The 21,992-nt window shown below is 37.6% G+C and overlaps 1 protein-coding gene across 1 annotated transcript in view; it reads right to left on the minus strand.

Moving 5' to 3' along the window:
- The window catches only part of sorcs3a (sortilin related VPS10 domain containing receptor 3a), a 187,019-nt gene that overhangs the window by 26,508 nt on the left and 138,519 nt on the right, over positions 1-21,992 (minus strand). Inside the window, 12 exon segments of the mRNA XM_057330922.1 lie at positions 2,762-2,895; positions 2,969-3,086; positions 3,169-3,276; positions 4,775-4,866; positions 4,951-5,027; positions 6,636-6,738; positions 9,466-9,612; positions 12,758-12,937; positions 14,291-14,380; positions 18,895-19,013; positions 19,411-19,475; positions 20,693-20,766. Of these exon segments, the coding sequence (XP_057186905.1) occupies positions 2,762-2,895; positions 2,969-3,086; positions 3,169-3,276; positions 4,775-4,866; positions 4,951-5,027; positions 6,636-6,738; positions 9,466-9,612; positions 12,758-12,937; positions 14,291-14,380; positions 18,895-19,013; positions 19,411-19,475; positions 20,693-20,766 (1,307 nt within the window).

Raw genomic sequence — 21,992 nt, forward strand, 5'->3', positions numbered from 1 at the left:
ACAAACGTCTCTTCCACTCAGAGCTGTGGGCAGCAGCGTATATCCTCCACGTCTTTCCTCTCCCTCTCCTCCGAGAAGTGAATGTCTGGTCAAATATCTCCATTGACATTGATTTATCAATTAATTACTTGATCCACCACCGAACTCAGCGGACCACACGGTCCCTCGCGGCACGCACAAGCTTCTGTTTTCCAACAGGCTTTTAGGTTTTTAATTATGTGCCGTTCCAATTCATTTCTCAGATAAGACTCGAGTTTTAACGGGACATGTGTTGTATGGCTCACATTGTTTTCATACAAGTGAATTATGACTAAGTTCCTCAAAAGAACTTTTACACTTGTTAATTTTACACTGTTTACTTACATTTTACATGTTTAATAAAGCTCATATGTAGTTAAACTGGAGAACAAAATAACTATTGTTAATGTGATATTGCTTTCAGGAATGCTTGATTCTGATTGGTCAGTTGGGTTATATACGGCATCTGATTTTCATCAATAACATCCATGCATAAAGTGATAACACTTTTGACCACATATCAAGATTTTTGCATAATAAATTAAAATGATTTTTTAACTTTACAACTCATTAATAATATTAAAAGTGGTCCATATTTGAGAGACATCATTTTTTATTTAAAACAGTACAACCTAAACCGACCAGTTATTATCTGAGCTTTCACTTCCAAAGCTAGAATACAGAATAATTATCCTCCATATCATTTCACCAGCTTTCTTGTACATTCTCGAAACAAATTAAAATGTTAATAAAGAAAAAGTATCATAATAAAGTCCGTCAGGAATTTAACTGGCCAACGAGTAAAAAAATATAAATCATAAAGATAAACGCACTCGAATCAGACTGCGATACTTTGACCTCTGTCAGAAAGAAACAAATAAAAATGCTTTAAATCTTCACTGTCTGCCCTCGATTTAAGATAAAAAGCAAAACATTTGCATGCAAATGAAATCTGTTTAGTAGCTCATTGTCTCTGTATCATCACAAATGTTGCCGGTACAAATCACGTAAAAAGCCATTACATAATAACATCATGCATAATCATTCTGTAATTACCCTGCAACAAAAATTTTATAAATTTGCAAAGATGTTGTCATAAATCGTATAATTACTCACCTGGCAGAACTAATCCTAAATGTATTTAAACTTTAATCAACATGACTTTATGAATTTAATGTCAATATGTAATCAGAAAGCACTTTAAGGATGACACAGTCATCAAAATATATTAGATGGAGTTGTGGCCTAGCAATTACAAAAACGACGATGTTCATGTGGGCGATGCAGGTTTGAGTCCAGCCTGCAATTTTGTTTTTGCTTTTCTCTACAAAAAAATACTAAATATTATATATATTATCTAAATTTTGATAGTGATCATTTTTCCTGACTAAAAATGAAAAAAAAAAAAAACGGAATTTTACTGATTCTACAGATTTTTTTGTGATTTTTTTAAAAATGCGTTCAAAAAGAGTAAAATTACAGAAAAAGACTGTAAATTTAGAAGAAAAACAGGGGGGGGGGGTAATTTTACAGGGAAAACACATTATTTTACAGTTAATTTTTTTAACAAGATTTCCTTTTTACAGTATATTTTCGAAATACTGTCAAAAACAGTAAAATTACAGAAAAATACAACACATTTACAAGAAAAACGGGAAAAACTATTTAATATATATCCTTATATCCTGCACTTTACAGGGGAAAAATTGTTTACGGTATATTTCTGTTTCTCCAGCTTACAGAAAATTTCAGTTTTTTTTACGGATTGTTTTTACAGTGTGGGAGCATTTTACCAAAATCACAATGTGCAAAAAAGTAGTCAGATCCTTTAAATGACTTTGAACAGCTGCAAGAAAGAAACTTGTATGTTGCCAAGAAAGCAGAGGTAAAGCTCTAAACGTATAAAATCATGCATCATATTTTACGATGGCTAAGGCTATAATCAAAACGAGGGGAAGAAATTCACAGGTGGACCAAAGAGATGCCCAAAATCCTTTTCCAGTTATGCAATCTTCAGTTTAACACTATAAGCAAAACATTTTTAAGTAAAAATCCAGCATAAATACATCTTGGAGACAGCATGTCTCTAATACCAAATTTAGACCCTTAATGCATTTCTAACATTCGAACCATTATCTGCAAAATGAGACCAAACACGTATTAAAGACATTAGGGTACAGAAACACGGTGCACTATGGGTAAGGTCTTGTTCTCAAATGAAAGATGACACAACTTGGTCTTTGAATGGTGTAGATCCCAAGGTTCTCATATATACTTTAAGAGGCCTTTTGCACCAGACAGACAAAACAAAAGAAGACCATAAAGATGAGGAGAGAGATGCATTAACGTCCAGGGACTGTGATTATTCTCCATCCTGATCCTCGACAAGGTTACAACACCATCTACAGCGACCCTAAAGAAAAGGGTGAGCGGCACGCTGTTGCAGGAACATTGTTCCTATTCTGAGATTTTTGAAAACAGCTCCCAGGACTCCGGTCAATAGAGCACGGAGGCGGTACGGTTTCATAAGCACCGGTGAGCCCACCTAAACTATAGACTCGACTACAAAACACAGCTGTTCTACACCGGCTAAGATATGATAGGGTTCATTTACATTAATTATGAATTAATTGTCTTTTTTCGTAGAATCGAAACCCATGATCGTGGTGTTGCGAGCACTACACTGTACCAAATGATCTGTGATCTTCAGCTATATGGTAAAGTGTTTCCTCTGTTGACTAACCACTCAAAGTCATGCGCTCTGCAGATGCAGGGTTCTGCCGACAAGATCCTCGAGTTGTCCCATCCCACCATACAGTAGTTGCCCGGGCGACGTTTCATGTAGATCTGCTTCTGACCCATAATGCACGGCTCGCCCTAAAAAAATGACATGACGGGTACAGTGAATAAAAGCTTAAGTTCTGTATTTTTATATTTCACGTTTTTTTACTTGGTTATGAAGGTGCCAAGTTTGGTAGTCGCCCTCCGTGCATCTTCTGGTAAACACAGACTTGTAGTCAATTTTGATAAGCTGCCATTCTGAGCGATGGCTGAAATGGCCGAAAAACCTGCCAATGGACCGGAAAAGGATAGATCAGGGACATTTTTTAAATGTCTTTATTTTAATTCATTTCGACCACAAACACTTACGTCATGATTTGGTTTTCTGCACCTGCCTCCACCAGAATTCCATCCACAAAGAGCGGCATGGCTGAGAAACTGTGACGCGTCCACTGGCGACCTTCATCAAAGCTCATCCTGCAGAACATGTCAAATCTCAGTGGAGGTGGATGACAAAAGATAAGATCACAAGCTTGCCTTGCCATAAGAATGGTTTGATTTAAATAATAATCATCTGGCGATAATTATTTTACTGTAACAGATACAATTTAGCGAAAACAACTTCCTTTTTACACTTAAATTGGGCACCACAGGGTCCTGAATCTCATAAAAAATCTTTGGGATGTGCTTGAGAAGACTTTATGGAATAGCATAACTCTCCCATTGTCAATAAAATGTCCTGGCAAAAAAGTAAACACACCTCAGAAATTTGTCTAAGAAATTGTCAACAAATGTACACCATATGCAAAGTCAAAGACGGTCCAAATAAATATCAGAGCATATACAGTACTTTTATTGCCAGGTAGTGTACAGGAAATACAATTTGTATTATTAATACATTTTTAAATAATAAAATGTATGTATTTTATTTAATTAATTATTTTATTTTATATTTTGATAATTTTTTACTTATATTCAATTTAATTTTTATCCATTATTATTTTTAAACATTTAAAATTATATAATTTACAAAAGGGAAGGATACTTAAAATGAAAAAGTGGCTTGTTTTTGGAGGAAAAGCATGCAGATTAAAACAAATATGAGGGTGAGCATCAAAACAATTTATTTCTGGATGATGCATTTAAAGGGTTAAAGTGCATAAAACCAGTCTGAAAATCCAGAGAGATAAAAGAAATGTCTATGCAACCTGCAGCGACATGCACCAAACAAAAAATAGAAACCGTTCATCTGCAAAACAGAGAGAAGTAACGTTACGAGTCGAAGAACTTTCATCCTGAAGGTCTGACGGCGATATCTTCTGACAGCTCATCAACATCATTTCGCAGGTGCAAACAGCAAAGGAGCTTGTGCGACAAGGTTGAAACAACACAGGGGCCAAAGTATGGAAGCGAAGCTGCTCTCGAAACCTTCGCTAAAAGCAAATGTCGAAGAGCTCTGACACATGTCCATTAACGGAGCATGCGGTCAGCCTGAAATCCGGAGTCACACTTGCGAGAAAACACGCGGCTGCCCTCCGCTGCTGCGACTCTGCTCGCGGTCTCGCTTGAGTTGTTTAAGTTGAACTAAAAATGAAGGCGCCACACTTCAGCAGTCCTAAAACTAAAGCCAAACGCTCCGAGTGATAAGAGAAAGAAGATTTTGCACTCTGGGGGATTAAGCGTGGTTGAAGCAAAACTAGTGAGGGCCAATCTGAAGAAGGAACCAATGTGTGAACTCGGGGGGGATAAGCGGGAAGCTTTAATATGGAACACTTCCGTAAAAACTGATTCCAATCTGTTATTTGGCCGCTTTCATGTCCTGCCATTTTATTGTTGGGAGTATGTTCGACAAGCAGCGATTCATTGATTTTTGTTTTTAATGTAAGACTCAGTCACATAAAGTTTCTGAATATCTAGGAATTTTACCAAAAGAGTATGAATTAAATTAAAGCTCAATATGGCCACTGGCACTTACCAAAGATGTCGGGTAGGAACAGTGGGTTGTTTAACTGCTACCAAAGCTCCACCTTTGTCCAAAAACCACACGTTGTGTTCTTCCTCAAAAATCTGCATTATAGATGCAGATTTTTATTTCATTGTACACAAAATATGATACATAAAGACTGAATGACACTGAGAACATAACGTTACCTGTCTCCAGGTGTTGCCGGCATCTGACGAAATGAACACCGCTACATTGTTGTGTGACAGTTCGGAGCCAATATTTCCTGAAAAATTGAAATATGTCAAACAACAAAACCATGTAAAGCACCAGTGTGGTACGTTCAATCAACAAATATTTATTTGTATATGGATGAGCGGCTTATATAATTGAGGAATGACAACCAAGTTCAATATTTGTACAATGCACGCTCGCTTAACATACAGATTCAATAAACACAAAACACACATACATACCCGAGCAAACCGTCCCAAGATTAACAAAACATCTCTTTGTTTTCTCAACAGTTTATCCAGTTTGTAAAGAAATATTAAAAACTGGAGCACTTTTGCATAAGTATAGTTTTAAGTAAGATTTTTGCATATGCCATCTCTAGAATTTCAAATGATATCTTATATCTCAAAATGTGCTCAGTTCTGCCAAGAAACAAAGGCAGAATTTCAAATTTTTTGAAAGATCTTTTATAGCTAAACACTTATGGCGTGTTCACACCAAGAGCGAATTGAACTATTTGCGCAAGTAAATTACATACAAACTCAATGCAAAGATGCGAATAGACACAAATGACGCGAACTGGGTGGCGCGATATTTGCTTCAATTGCGTCTTCTGTGCAAAAGACATTCCTTGTCGCATGAGGTCTTTATTCGTACAAGGGATGCGCAAAACAAATAATCCTGTGAGTAATGTAGAGCGAGGAACGTGATGCTTTGTGTTTGGTGTGAACACACAGTTACTTTATGTAAATAATTATCTCATGTGTAGCCCTAACTATTTTATTTTATTTTAATTTAATCTCACTGCAGAAAATGTATTTCTTTAGTAAATTAACCTTAATTTTATTAATTTAATAGTATATTATTAATAAATAACAACAACATTCAACACAAAACTGATACGTATATTAAACACAACTAGGTCTCCTTAGATCTCTGGAGCTATGAAAGAGAAACCTTTGAGCAATAATATATTCCTCTGTGCTTTGAACCACTCAAGAGAGAAAGAAAGAGACACTTGAGGGACTCGTATATGTGTGCGTGTGTGCTGTGATTTTCTCCATAAAGGCACTGCATATCCACAAATGAACTGATACCCTCACATGGTCTCGTCTGTTTTTTACGCCTACACGCACCAGTTCACCCACACACGCCTCGCGTCAAGAGTAAAAACCCGCCCGCGGCCTCCTCCGCTGTATGTCTTTGCCCTGGTCCATGTCTGTGAGAATGAACTTAGGGGTGATGTCTTTGTGTGTCCTCCAGTTGCTTCCGCGAAATTTTCAAGAAAGTTTATTTCCTTCATATGACAACTTTAACAGCTGGCCCTGTGGGATATAAAACCAGAGGACTGGCCGTGTTTGGAGAGTTCATGTACAGTATTTAAAAGGAATGACTATTTATCACGAAAACGTGACGACATCTTAGTTCTGTGTCAGCCATCAGCGCTTCGAAAGGGAGGGGTGAGCGGTGGAATGAGCCGTTGGTTGCAAGTCACAACCTCACCGCTAGATGCCGCTAAATTCCATACACTGCACCTTTAAGACACCCAGCTTTTAGTGACCACCCAGACATAACAGAAAAATTTAGGCTGATCACAAACACAACTGCAACACACCTGAACACATTCACTGTCATTCACACCGAGACGTCTGTCGTTTACCTGTAGCCACTATGACTCCCGGCGCTGAGCTCTTAGTGGATATGGTGCCGGAGAGGTACGGGTTTTCTGACATCTGCAGTTGTAGATGGAGCGAACAAAAGGGCTGAGTGGAGAGAAAGTGACACATTCTCCATTAGCCACAACAAAGCTATTATGTAACTGTCAATCAAAACAAGCCGCCATGATCCCGCAGCTCTGAGACAAAAGCGCACTGTATTTGCCACGACGTCGGCGACTTTATGGTCGCTGTTACATAATTTATAATGATGAAACAATTCCCATAATTCACAGTCTTGACAGGGGAGTAATAAGGTAAAGTCGTGTGATCTATGGCGGATTGCATACTGTAAATCTGGCTGTGGGAGATAAGCGTGTAAACAAAACACAACTCAGGTAAATCAAGGCGATGGCTTTACATAAATCAATGGATGGAACTCAGCCAATCGTGTTAAAGGATGATAGAGGACAACACCGTGTCAGGCTACCTCATTTGTGTAATGAAATACAATTTGGGAAATGATGATTGTTTTGGGAGTAATGCAACGTATTTATTTTCATCATCTTGTTGGAACTTTTCAATGCATTTTATTTGCTTAAAAGTGGATGTTTATCATTATCAGTGTAAATCTACCTGTCCGCCATGTTAACATGATGACATACTGCTGCAAAACCAGAGACATGGAGCTTTGCACGAGTACCATGTTGGACATTTAAAATAAATACAAACTTGACGTAACATGTCAACGCCAGACTGTAAATCGTCACTGTCCTTCCAAACCTCGTATGTCCAAATTCGCAGTTAGGAAATGAAAAAAAACACTGTACTTTTTAAATAATTAAATAGTGTGTTATCATAGTTGACAAGCACTTTTTAATACTTTTTATTGGTTAGATATTTGCAAGACCCAGTGACAAATTTAAAGATTTACTAAAAATACTTATATACTTATACATTAATAATACACACACTTAGAAAACAAATGTATAGTGTAATGCAATGTAAGTCGCTTTGGATAAAAGCATCTGCCAAATGCATGAAAATGTAAATGTAAATGTCAAATGTAATAACAATGATTTTTAGCAAAAAATAACAAAATATGGAGATACGAGGTTTCAGAAGGACAGCAACGAAATGTTATTTTGTTATTGTATATCACTGCTGTCATTCTAAAACCTTGCATCTCCATATTTCATGATTTTTTAGCCATAAATCAATAATGACACAGAATGTAATTTGAGAACACTTTAATCACAGAGGTCATTCATCGACTTCAGATTTTGAATCACATCTTATCTGATTCTCCAAAGTGTCCCAGATGGTCAAACTGTGGCCAAAATCACGTGCACCCGTCTTACGTAAACATCCAGCAGCTTCAACACTTCTGTCATAGACAGCCAGAAGCATGTGTGTTTTGTGATAAAAGGCAGGTGCGGTGTTTTATTACTGAGGAGCTTTTACTCGATCATAAAAGGATAACACAGATAAAGAGAACAAATCAATAATAATGTAATGGGTGCTCTAAGGTTTCCGCAGAAAAAAAGACAGGAGACAATTAATACAAAATAACATGTTTTAGCGTGGCCTCTGTCGACACTGCTACCCTTACTGTGAGCGTTAATTGCCTCTTACAGTCATTACCCGTTAAGGCAGGGATTTGACATTAAAACAGAAAAGCAACTCTCCTGAGACCTTTAACACAACAAAATGAAAATTGCTCTCTGCTCGCTGCAAAATGTCCCTTTTCATCCTCTCAATGGATGGCGTGACATTATTATGTGGATGGCGAGAGGCGACGGGATTTGATGTCGGTAATCATAAGGATTATAGAGGGCTAATGAGAGTGTCAGAGGAACAAAGTCAACTTGGACTTTTATTCTCTTCCCTTATTCTAGTGCCTGTTTCCCGGCATTTTATTGTTTCTTTTTGCAGCAGGTTTGGATCTAAACATGATGTATTTTAACTGATAAGATCGGATTGAATTTCCATGACGTTCCAGGCTCCGTATATGTAATCAATATTAATGGGTACTTTTCATTGAAAATGTACCGGTAAGTATGACTTGACAAACCTACATGTGGAAAATCTTAGATTCTTTGTGATTATACATCGCAAAGCCTATTGACTTTAATCAGATCCTCCAGAGAAGGAACATTACCTTGAGGAAATTGAAAAGTTAAGCTAAGTGCATGCCCAGTCATCCTTTGACTTATGTTTTTGAAAGCTTTATTACTATGGAAATAGTAAAAAACTAATTTTCGTTATAACTCAAAATAAGAAGGGTCGGTTGAATTTCATGTTGACTTTTGCTTTGATCTGCCTTATGCTTTAAAAAACGATGGTTTAAATTTAACCCATTGGGTGCCAGACCCAATCGTTGGGTTATAGGGATAGTTCACCCAAAAATGAAAATGCTGCCATCATTTACTCACCCTCTTGTCATTTCAAATCTGTATGATTTACTTTCTTCCGCAGAACACAAAAGAAGATATTTTAAAGAATGTTGGTAAGCTAAAAACGGCGGTACCCATTGATTTCCATTGTATGGACACAAAAGCAATGCAAGTCATTGGGTTCCGCCGTTGCACAGTTTCCAACATTTTACTTCTTTCGTGTTCTGCAAAAGAAAGTCGGGTGAGTAAATGATGAAAGATTTTTCATGTTTGGGTAACCTACCCAAAAAATTATCACATTTGTCCCAACAACACAACGGTTGGGTTCATCCCTTTTTAACTCAACGCTGGGATCAAAATAACCCAACATTTTTTAGTGTGTAGCCTCATTCCTTTCTAGTCTTCATATTTTCGTCTTTCAAAGCTCCCGCTCGCTTACCAAAACACAATGAATTGGATTTCCCGCCAGATCAGTGGCGGGCGCCTGCAAAAGCCTCCAGTCGCGGCCCTTGTTGTAAGTGATGTACGTCTTCACCTGGTTCTCCACCTTCTTATTAGCGATGAGCATACCCTCAATTCCCTCTACCTGAAAAACACGAACAAACATGAACATCTACATCCGCCGTTCCCACGCTTTCCAACTGTCACCCAATAAAGACTCTTAATTACGTCCGGACACTTGTCCCCGTTCGTACGACAGCTAACCGAAGCTGCCTGACATACTCTAGAGAATTTTGAGGTATTACTCCTCCTGACAAGCATCTAACCCACTGCCTGGCTGCTCATTCTTGGCTTGAAACCAGTCCAAAGTTAGCAACCGAATCATGACAGCGGTCCCGGCGCCCTGTTTTTAATCGCGCCCTGCTAGCGGAGCATGCACTGCGGCAGGGTCCGGCTCTGTAAGTGGCACTAATAGGGAGTGCATTTGACAGTGTCATAGTGACAGAGCCACATTGGACGGACACGGCTAATGAGGTTCCCTTCTCCGCTGGCCAGCCGTGTCAATCACAACGGTAATTATTTATTATTCTTTAAGCTTCCATCTCTCCATTCCAATGTGCTCCTGGAGGATGGAGGAACTGGTGGCGGAAGAGTGGATCATATTCGGCACACTCTGCAATTTGGGATTGTAGAAACATCTCTGATCGGCTCAGTTGAGTTTGTCATGGGTTTTCAAAAGAAAAATTCTTATGCTCCTCCTGAAACCTTGTTTGTGATAGTCTGGATGGCACATAAAAAAGCATGTTTAGGGGATAGTGTGAAAATATCAATTTAAAAAATGAAATTTCTTGGATCATTTGCTTACCCTCATGTCATTCCAAACCTGTATGACTTTCTTTCTTCTGCAGAACACAAAAGATGCTTTAAGAACGTTGGCAACATTGGCACCCATTGACTTCCATTGTATGGACAGATAAAAAAAAACGCTGAGACATTTCTCGAAATATCTTCTTTTGTGTTCCACAGATGAAAGAAAGTCATATAAGTGACCCACATGAAGGTGAATAAATGATGACTGAACTTTTCTTTTTGGATGAGCTACCCCTTTAAGAAGCTTATCAGGACACCAATTCAAAGCAAGACAAAAATGACAAAAATGTCGACACCAAAATAGATCGCACACGCCGTGCCAGAAATATTATTTACATTAGCAAGCAATTCCGCAATCAAGAAAATAAAAAATGCAAAATAACCCCAATTCCTGCTAATAAATACACAGATAAATATGAAAAATGTCAGTCTCCAACCCTGTCTATCCAATGGCTCCATCTGGAGCTTCCGTGCAAAAAAAGCCAATGAAGACTGCTGTAATCTATTAGAGATATGGACGGACTGCTGATTCAGTATTGGCAGGGTAAGCGTGCTTCGAGCCAGCCCTGGCACAGTGGCGGAGAGACGCATCATAACCTGTGCATTAATGAAACCATCCTCGCTCACGAACACTAATGGAGACTATTTTTAGCTTCCCGGACTGGGGGAGCGAATATTTCAACTTTTTACGTGGATGGCTGCTAATCTTAAAGCAATATGATACAGTACACGCTGAAAGCAGCCATATTCTAATGCTAATATTTTACTGCCATGAAGCAGGAATGGGTTTCCATGTAGAAATCGATAGGCGAGACAATTTATATGGAAAGCAAAAAGACGGGATTATGCTTTCTGGTGTTTGAATATGGTCGTGCAGAGAAACAGCGGGATCGATATTGAACTAACGTACGCCTGTCGATACCAGTGCTTTATTGTTCCACACATATTAATATTCATATTAAATGTACTAGTAATTTTATTCTTAATTTAGAATGATTAAAGATGAATATGTATCATACGCATAAACATAAGTTAAATGCGAAATTGTTATTTGCTGTGGTTTTTATATTAATCCAAATCAAAGGTGATAATATATGATGTTCCTTTCACTTTGTCTTTTGTTTTGTATTAGCTGAAATTTCTTTCTCTCTTAGGCATGAAATGCTGGGTGCTCGACCAAAACAAATCATGTAAAAACATATGAAAAGTGTGCAAAGCTTCAAAAAGACTTTCACAAAATGTGTAATATTTCGAGCTTTGCTGTGCCCACTTTTCATATATTTATACTAGGAATTTTTTGTCCATCTCCCCACTTTTAAATCATTAACGTGCCGTTTTAGTGCCACGAAAAGAATAAAAGTACAATTCAATAGAGCATGCTGGTCATATACCACTTTTATCATGAATTTGGTGCTTACAGTGTGGAAAGTTATTAAATAATGACAACATTAAAAAAAAATTCTGTGAACCATTCCATTAAAGAATACGCCCCTTGTACGACCCGAGTTCGAGTCCCGGCTCGTGGTTCTTTCCCGATCCCACCCCCCCTCTCACCCACTTCTTTTCCTGTCCTCTCATTGTCACTGTACTATAAATAAAAGCAAAAAACACCAAAAATAAATCTTAAAAAAAATAAAAACAGAATATGCCCCTTGTTGACATGTCTGTGCTTAGTTGGGACTAAATCTTTGATTGTTTTGAAATTGTGTTTTGTGATTTATTATTGCTGTCATTAAACTTAATGCTTTTCAACGGATTTAAACAGATGAACATTACGGATTTAAACTACAAATGAAAATTCTGGCATCATTTAATGTTGTTCAAACACTCAGCGTCCTCTGTGGAAAATAAATTTGGTGTCAACAGTCATTTAGCTTCAGTCGCCATTTATCGTCAATATTTTTAAAAATTGTATGTTTCACCGAAGAACGTTAGTCATACAGGTTTAGAATGACGGTTAAGTTAATGACGAAAGAATATTCAACTTGGCAGAAGTAACCTTTTAACACTATTTCAAATATTATAAATCAAAACCTATGAATAGAACAACATACACTATGTACATATATTATGTAAATAATATACACCAGATAGACCAGTAATTAATCTGAGCACCACAAAACCCGAGCAGTTCCTCCTGAATTAGCAACCTCTCCCCTGAAGCCCGCCCTCGACAACATTTAACTACGACTCAATTCATCGCCCTGTCTTCCCTGCTAACTAAAAACATTCACAACTTTCATTTTCGCTTGCTAATTCCCAGAGGCTTAAAATAATGTAGGCTACGCTTGAGTACCGGGGCGAGGAGTGAAGTCTGACATGAATGTTAATGCGGCCCGAGGAACAACTAGCATCTAGTGTGTAGCCGCTGACTTGAGGGAGAAAGTTAGCGTGTTAACAAGTTAGCGATGATGCTATGCCTCGTAAAGGTCGATCATGCTGTTGCCCCCGAGGCTGCGGCTGGTCCTGACGTTCTCCAAGGCCAAAGTGAAGTACATCCCCCGCAAGTCGGATATGTATAGGTTGTACGTGTCGTTCTGATTCCACTCCTGGACAGCGGTGAAGACCTGACTCTGATCCGTACTTACGATATGCATGTCCTGTAAAAAAGAGAGAGGAGAAAGGAAGAAGAAAACCAAAGTCATTAGCGAGGACCCCTGGTAGGTTTCGGTGGGCAGGAGACACAGGATTACATGTTCGCACGGGGCTCGGTGTAACACGTGCTGTAATGTATACCCAGCTGACTGGAGGATGGCAACAGAAAAAAAGATTTAGCACTTAAGCTACACAGTAAAAAATGAAAATTGTGCGGGTTTCCTTTTATAATCCTCTTCATACAGCTCACTTGAAGTTGTACTCAGTACTTCCAACACATTAAAAAGTTTTATACAATGGTCTGTTGGAATACTCTATTCTGATTGGCTGGACTTTTTGTTCCAGTCAGTTTGATTAATGTTTGAAATGAACATTTTTACCTGTCTGATCAAAAATTACACTGTGAACATCAATTACAGCTCGCGTTAGCCTCCACGTCGCGCATTAAAATCCTTTAATGCACGGCTAGCCGTGGATTATCCCTTATTTATATGCTAACAAATAAAAAGTTTAATAAACAAACAAATACCCTCCTATGAGACTGCAGTCATATCAATGGCCTGTTTAATTTGACACATTTCAACATTATGCACCATTAAGAAAAATACATTATTTATTTTTATTTGAGTCATTTATATTCGAGTCATTTTTAAGATGACTAAATTCATTTTAATAAATAAGAACTAGAGATGCACCGATACTATAATCGGTAGCGATTATTAAGAGTGATAGGCTCATACCGATTCTGAAGATTAAATAAATGTGTCTTAATTTTCTGAATGTTATTAATTCATATAATGACTATTAATTAGGTCTGTCAAACGATTCATCGCAATTAATAGCATTCAGAATACAATTTTGTGTTTACATAATATATGTCTGTGTACTGTGCATATTAATTGTGTATTTATAAACACGTATAGCCTACATACACATACATGTACACATTTCTAGGAAATATTTACATGTATTTATTTATATTTACCAATAAATTAATTTATATAATAATGTTTATTAATTTGTATTTTTTATATGTTTCTTAATATATGCATGTGTATATTTTTATAAAATCAACTAAATCAATACGTACAGTATACAGACAAATATTATGTAAACACAAACTTTTATTCTGGATGCGATTGATCTCGTTTGACAGCGCTCCTATTGATATTAATCATCAAACTGGTGATGTTTTTCAACATTTTCATTGCATTTTATGTCCTCTTTTGATTGATACGATATATCGGCCCTGATCATTGCCTGTTCAGCCCACAGCACGAAAAATTGCTTTTGTCGACCAATACCGATTATTGGCCGATATATCGGTGCATCTCTCATAAGAACTGTTAGAATCTTACCTTGGGCAAAGAATACTTAGGAATTTTAATGCGTATGAAAGGTTCTCTTTGATAGGACACATAGTAACTCGCCCTGCCTGTGGTCGTCACCTGTGTGAAAAAAAACATATCTTACATACCAAATGATGTAAATCAACACAACTGAAACATTTATAAACAGTGTTAAATATTACTGATTCGCCTTTGTAGTCTTGTACTTTTGGTGGATGCAAACCAATAGATGATTATTTATAACAAATATATGACTCAGAATAGTAAACAGTCTTTAAATCCTCACGTTTAAATCCTCCAGCTGGAGTCACGTTTAAAGCTGATGTAGAACACGTTTATAGATATGTGTGACACAACTTTATTGTTTGTACTCAAAAACAACATAAACCGTGCTGTGTAATTTCAATTTACTGCAAGCTTCACTGTTGCTACATTGTTTAAACCGTAAAAACAAGTCCTGGCCTCATTTCTCCCATTTCATGGTATATACCGTCAAACCACTCATCCGTATCCCAGTTCTGTGTATGTTTGTGAGTTAATGATAAACTCAGGTTTTAAACTACTGGCTTAGACCATCAAACCGAGCTATAAACTCAAAGCGCCGATTCTGTATCCACAGGTTTCTTCTGGTTCTCTTTCGACCATGATCTGCAGGATACTGCTTGGTTTGTCGATGGCCTTTGCGGTTCAACAGTGGAGAGTGTAAATATCTGGTAGGACGATCGATATTCTCATTATTCTCTGTCAGGAGAAATCTTTAATTCTCGCATGCAACGCGCCTGCTCCTACCCGCTCGGCGGGGGATTGTTGCAGCTAATGATAGCGTGTGAAGCAAATGCACACTGGTTGTTAGCATACGCAGCAGGAACTGTCAAAGTCTTGTCATATCTACAGCTGCACGAGGGGGGCGGAAAATAAATTAAAGAATTTGTCCGAAGCGCAAAAGGTATTTCATTTTGCCAAAGTAGACGGGTTTAATTCAGCTGATCTCTTTTCATAATTTCAATTGGAAGGCACATACACACCCAATAGGGTTCTGACATGAACATGAAAATAAAATGGGTCCATGATTATATGACAGAAACAATTATGGCTCATAGCAGAGAGGGAGAGAGAGAGCGAGAGAATTGGTCTGATGAAACTTCTAAACAAACAGCATTCAACGAGTCTCCAAAAACGGCTCTGCATGCAACAGAAGGAAGGTGCAGGCAAGATCGATGGCTTCCAGGGGCAGCTGAACTTCGAAAGAAATTGGGATGATCGATTTTTCTGTTTCACATTCTTTGGACTGCAACGCAGCATCACAACACATCGGGATTTAGCATTTAACCATTATCGCCAGAACTTGTTATCTGCTCTGCAAAGAGACGTCCAAGAGAGTTGTGGGTAAATGTTTTGAAACTTTTGAATAATGCGTGAAACTTTTTTTTCAGTAATGCTTAAACTTGCCAAAAAAAAACTATATGCCAATATATAATTCCCAAACCTTTCAGTAAGGAACTGCCAGTGACTATAGATCAAGCATAAACTACTTAATCTGTACTGTGCTAAAACAACACAACTGACTATTATCATTTTACTTTGATAATAATTTGAGATATAAATTTTATACAGAAATGTATTGAATATAGATTTTTAAAATGAATTTCCTTACGATATTTCTCCCAAATTCAAGCAAAAACATTGTTTCTATTTGCAATTATTTGCAAAAAATGAAAACGGGTCAAAATAACAGAAAAGATGCTCTGTATTTTTCAGACCTCCAATACTGCAAAGAAAACAAGTTCAGATTCACGTTTAAGCAATACAACAGTAATATTTCTACATGTATTTAGGAAAAGTTCAAAATAGTTTTTTTTATGGTGATAACCTCGATTTTTATCACAGTTTTAGTGTGTCTTTCACACTGCTGTTGGATGACTCTGTGTCACTCCTGAGGTTTGATTTTGTTGAAATTCAACAGACACTGGACTGGAATGACCACAATGCATCTAGAAATGCCGATTACATGAAAATTTGGAATGCTCTTTTAATTTTTTCTGTGGCTGTATACATACACAATTTATATATAATGTACAGTATCTCACAGAAGTGAGTACACACCTCACATTTTTGTAAATATTTTATTATATCTTGTCATGTGACAACACTGAAGAAATGGCACTTTGCTACAATGTAAAGTAGTGAGTGTACAGCTTGTATAACAGTGTAAAGTGTAAATCTGCTGTCCCCTCAAAATAACACACAGCCATAAATGTCTAAACCGCTCAAAATATTTACAAAAATGTGAGGGGTGTACTCACTTCTGTGAGATACTGTATATGTCAGTGACTTCAAGTGTTTCTTCAATAAATTCTATACAAGTTTTTTGGACACGAAGAAAACAGAGAAAGTGAAGATCACCCGATCTTGCTTCTAAGACAACTGGATAGCAGCGTAGTCGAGTAAGAACATCTCCCAGCAAGCAACAGAACACCGACTATTTAATCACTGTCAGTGTAAACGTCCCTTTAGGGTATTTTTCCTCACTTATTACTCCAAATGAAAGGAGGCAAGTAACTAAAACAATATCTTTGGTCGTTTTTGTGGTCTTTTGTCTTCAACAAGGTGCACGATCTCAGGCAAGTCTAATAAATCAAACCCTGTTTATTTCAGGGTTCCAACAACATCCTCACAAAACACTGAAGCTTTGAACCGAAGCACTGGAGTGATTTTAAACAAGAAACGCAATACAGGCCTCTGTTTCGCAATGACGATATTAGTTCAGTTTATCCCAATAATAGCAAGTTGATCAAGGAATAGTTCACCCAAAAATGAAAATTCTGTCATCATTTCCTCACCCTCTTGTCATTAAGAACCCGAATGCCTTTCTTCCTTCCGCAGAACACAAGAGAAAATATTTTGAAGAATGTTGATAACCGAACAGCGGTGGCACCCATTGACTTCTATTGTATGGACACAAAACCAATGCAAGTAAATGGCTGCCATCGCTGTTCGGTCAACAACATTTTTCAGAATATCTTCTCTTGTGTTCTGCAGAAGAAATAAAGTCACACAGGTTTGGTTTGAAATGACACGAGGGTGAGTAAATGATGACAGAATTTTCATTTTTGGGTGAACAATCACTTTAAGACTCATTCACTCCAAAGATGACAACTATAGCTACAAAGTTTTAAAAATAGTTCTACTTTTAAGAGAATAGCGGAGTCCACAACTATGACAACAAAACAGAGGAGCAACAATGTTGGGGGATCAATCTGAGAGTTTTTTTGACAACCAATCAAAATCTATTACAATTAAAGGGCTTGCAGTTCAGCCCACAAATTTACAATTAACATAATGTTATCACCCATAGGCGTGGACGCTTCTGGGCTTTTGGTTCCAGAACTTCATTCAAGCCTTAAAGTTGGTGTTAACTTTTGCAAAGACTGTGTGCAACAACATCACTATTCTGCTAGTGCAGGTATAAACAAGGACCAAGGGAAATAAAAGATACAGCAGTTTCTAAGTAAGAATACTGTAGACTGAGAGATCCCAACAGGGTTGTTCTTTTGGGAATTCCTTATCGCAAAGAATAGCGGTAAGACTGAGTGCTGTTATTGTTTGACACACTATTTAACTTTCATTAATTGCAGATGCCATTACAATTAATACAAAAATAATAAAAAAGTAAAAAAAAATTGGTTATGCATGTTGTATACAATGGAAACCTCAACGACATTCTAATGCTGGGTTCACACCAAACGCGATTGTTCGCGGGAAAAAATCGTTATTTTCGTGTGAGTGACGCGAAATGACAAATATTGTCAACCTTCGCGGAAGACGATATTGACGCGAGTTCGCGTCTGTACGCGTCTTTGCATTGACTTGTTATGTAATTTACTCACGCAAAACACTTAATTCGCATTTGGTGTGAACCCAGTGTAAAGCATTTAATGGTTATAATGGGATTTGTATCGGTTTTAATGGAAATGTCTCTGGGAGTCTCTACTTATGTGTTGGGTTGTATAAGTGAGATGTTATCTGATGGATGGAAACCAATAGAGCACCATTAAATCCTACTGGGAAAAGGCCTAAAACATTCTGCATAAAGTAATTTTGTAATGATTTCAATAGTAAACAGCTCACGGTTCATAACTGTATTTGTAATGGAAGCCATCGTGTTTTTCAGTAGCATAACTAAAGGTTTTAAGTCCACTTTAGTATACTTTCTCTACCCAGAAATTAACTTTCAAAAATAAACCCAGTCTGAAAATTATTCTCTCGAGTAAGAAGTGTGACAACTAGCCCCGGTCTTGTATCTGTATTCAATATCGCAATGTACACAGTAATTTGTGACTCTAATGAGGGAAAGTAATAATTACACCTATTCACTCACTTCCACAAACACCTGAGGGTTTTCACAGTTTTTGCACTGGTTGTATGGGACAATATGCAGAAATGTAATTCAGGGTTAGGGAAATATTGTAAAACATGTTAAATGAAGCGGAACGTTACGCACACTTTACGCCGCATTATCAAATGAACCAAAATACTAAACAAATGCGAAAAATGGTTGAGGGGGAAATTTATAAAGGACCTTTTGAATTACTAAGGTAAGATTTGCTCCATACCTGCACGAATATGTATTCATCTTGAACCACGAGTGAGTTGGTCTCAATATATCCGGGAAATGGATACGTCCTGCTGGATTCAGAGCAGGCGTGAGCTCTGCATGTCACATACTGACAATCTGTTGTAAGGTGAAATATGAGAGGGACAGAAAAAAAAGGAACGAAGCTGTTAATTAGATTCTGGGGGGGGGTTGGGGGGGGCGTTCGGTCCAATAACCCCTATCTGGATCCTAGAATCTCCCAGGATGTCTCAGCAACAGAGAACATTAGGTGATGGAAGATTTGTAATGAGGCCAATATTAACAAATAAGAGAAAGACAGATCTAGAGAGACAGACAGTCTGAAGAAAGTCTGGGTCCTGTATTAATCTGCTATCAGGTGATGATATCGTTGATGTAATCATGTCTAACAGCCTGGAGGAACGATATGCTCCTCAGCATCATCTGCTTGACATTGAGATGGGTTCACAACATAGAAAGAAAGAAAGAAAGAAAGAAAGAAAGAAAGAAAACTCACAGCCTTCAGACGTATGGGCCTCCATGTGCACCAGATCTAATTCTTTGTCCAGTCCTATTACTGACCTGCAACACAGACACATAAGCACAAACAGAACAATTCTTTATTACAATGACAAAAAACATCCCTGCTCCATCAAAGACGTCCTACTGAAGCTCCATTACATCCAGAAAAGTAAAATAAGAGTCACAGGATGCCACTTTCCCAAATGTCACATGATGGAAAATGGAATCAAAGTACAGTGTACCATAGCTGCAGAACGCCCATATATGGGGGCTGTCAGGGACCGAGTACAACAGAAAATGAGACTACTGGAAATGTTATCTTGTAGTATGAGTGTTCGCACAGTAACACGCCTCTTGAACAACCAACATTTACTACACCAACAGAGTCTTCTCCAGCTGGAGTGGACCGTAGCACATACTCTCTCTGTGCCTCTCCAATACATTTTAAACAGACCGGCTAAAAGCTCTGTTCCCTCACCAGGAGTTGAAACGTCCCTCAGCGGCCACTACTGAGTCACAACAGCAGGGAATTGAGTTTGTACATTATTTAAAACCATATTTTTGCAAGATTTCTGCAAGGAATACGTTTTATAATTTTAGTTGGTGTATCTAGCACAGTGGTTCTCAAACTTTTTCGTTGTAAGGCCCCCTTTGTGTTAAGTGCATCACTTTGCGGCCCCCCATATAAAGACGTATAATCTTAAACTTAGAATTTTAATTAAACCAAAAACATTCAGTTACACAATGCTGGAACCTCAATTCTTTTGGTTGGTGGTGTCATTTTTCTGATGTTTGATTGCATAAAATCTATGATAAATTTCTATATTTCATAAAATGCCACAAAATCTGTGGCCCCCCTGGATCCATCTTGGGGCCCCCCAGGGGGCCACGGCCCCCAGTTTGAGAACCACTGATCTAGCATTTATGTGGATGAGAATATGGCAGTTTACTCTCAGATGTTTCTCCTTAAATTGTTCAGGAGCAGACTTGAGAAAAAGTTTGTATTTTCTCTCCATTTAATCACATTGACGTCCAGGAGAAATATTCGAAACGTTAACGAAATCACATCTGTGATCTGTAATCTCACGTAAAGGACGCACCACGGCCATTTTCTTATCACGAGACAAGACCGAAACGGCGACAATTTCAAGCTTATCCATTTTCTAGATCACTCGGATTCCTTCCACGTATTTAGACTTTGGCAAATTCAACCATAAAATTGTACGCCAATGACAACGTCTGAGAAATGGAGATGAGATTGTGACTGTGTCACCTACCAGTAGAAACGGTTGGGAGTCACTCGCTCGTGAACAAGTTGCCACTTTCGACCAAAGTCAAACGAGCTATAGAGCTGAAAGAAGAGAGGACAAAGAGAGAGAAAAACAGGCAGTGGTTAAAATATGCAATCACTCGCTTTGTTAACGTAAAGCTGTGAAACTATGTGAATAAAACTGATTCGCCATTGTTGATTTAGATTCGATTACATAGTTGATTCATTGTGTGTGGAGATTTTTAAGGGCAAGTCGTGGAGCATTAAACCATAGTGCTTAAATCACTTGTCATGGTTAAGACGACCGTCACCGTTAAACCACTTATTATTGGTTGGGTCTTTCTAGTTAATTTAACGTGTGGTGTGAACTTGTGTGGGGTTTTCTTTATCTATAAGAATTGTGTGGCGTCTGCATGAAAACCAAATATACTGCATGTAAGCACAAAAAGGTAATATGATAAGAAATACAACTTTTAATAGATAAAACAGTACATTGTGCTCAGACAACAGTTGCAGTTAACTTCATACATCACAGAAATTTCACCTCAATGAAAATAATATTTATTGAAAAAAATGGCCTTTACAAAGACTGTGACCATTTGAACACATGACCTCCAACGTTTACGTTTCAAGATGTTCAGACACTTGGCCGCCAGCTCATGGTAAGGTAGTATGGGATATGTTTAATAGATAAAAATGGGGATTGTTTCTGAACGCTCGAATGTGAAAATATTAGTCAAACCTTGATGTGTTCCTGGCTTTGTGGAGCACCTCTAAAACAAACCTTCGGATGAAACCCAACTATTGGAAAGTGAAACCGCTTCTATATGTATTTTTCAACAAGGTTCCCGAACATGACCTTCACAGTTCGTGCACTCATTTTAGAATGTTTGTGGACTGTGTTGTGAACCCATCTCAATGTCAAGCAGGCTATGTACTAAGACTGGTATTGAAGAACAGGGAAGTTAAAAAACTATACTGGCATCAATCAAGAGTTAGCAAGCTGTGAAAAAAGCAGTAGCCTATCTTTTGTGGAAAGGTGAATTTTTTTTAATTCTAAATAAATACAGACACACATGTAGAGAGAGAATTATAAATATTATATATATATATATATATATATAAAACATTAAAAATGTAAAAAAAATATATATAAAAAATATATTACATACCTGTATACGTGTAAATAAAAATAAAACCATATACAGTATATGTATATATACCTGTTTATGTCATACAAAATTACATTTAAATATACTACTTTTTTGTATATCTTCAGAAAATACAGCCGCAGAAATAATTAAAAG

This window comes from Triplophysa rosa, linkage group LG4, assembly GCF_024868665.1.
Source record: "Triplophysa rosa linkage group LG4, Trosa_1v2, whole genome shotgun sequence".
Taxonomy (NCBI): domain Eukaryota; kingdom Metazoa; phylum Chordata; class Actinopteri; order Cypriniformes; family Nemacheilidae; genus Triplophysa; species Triplophysa rosa.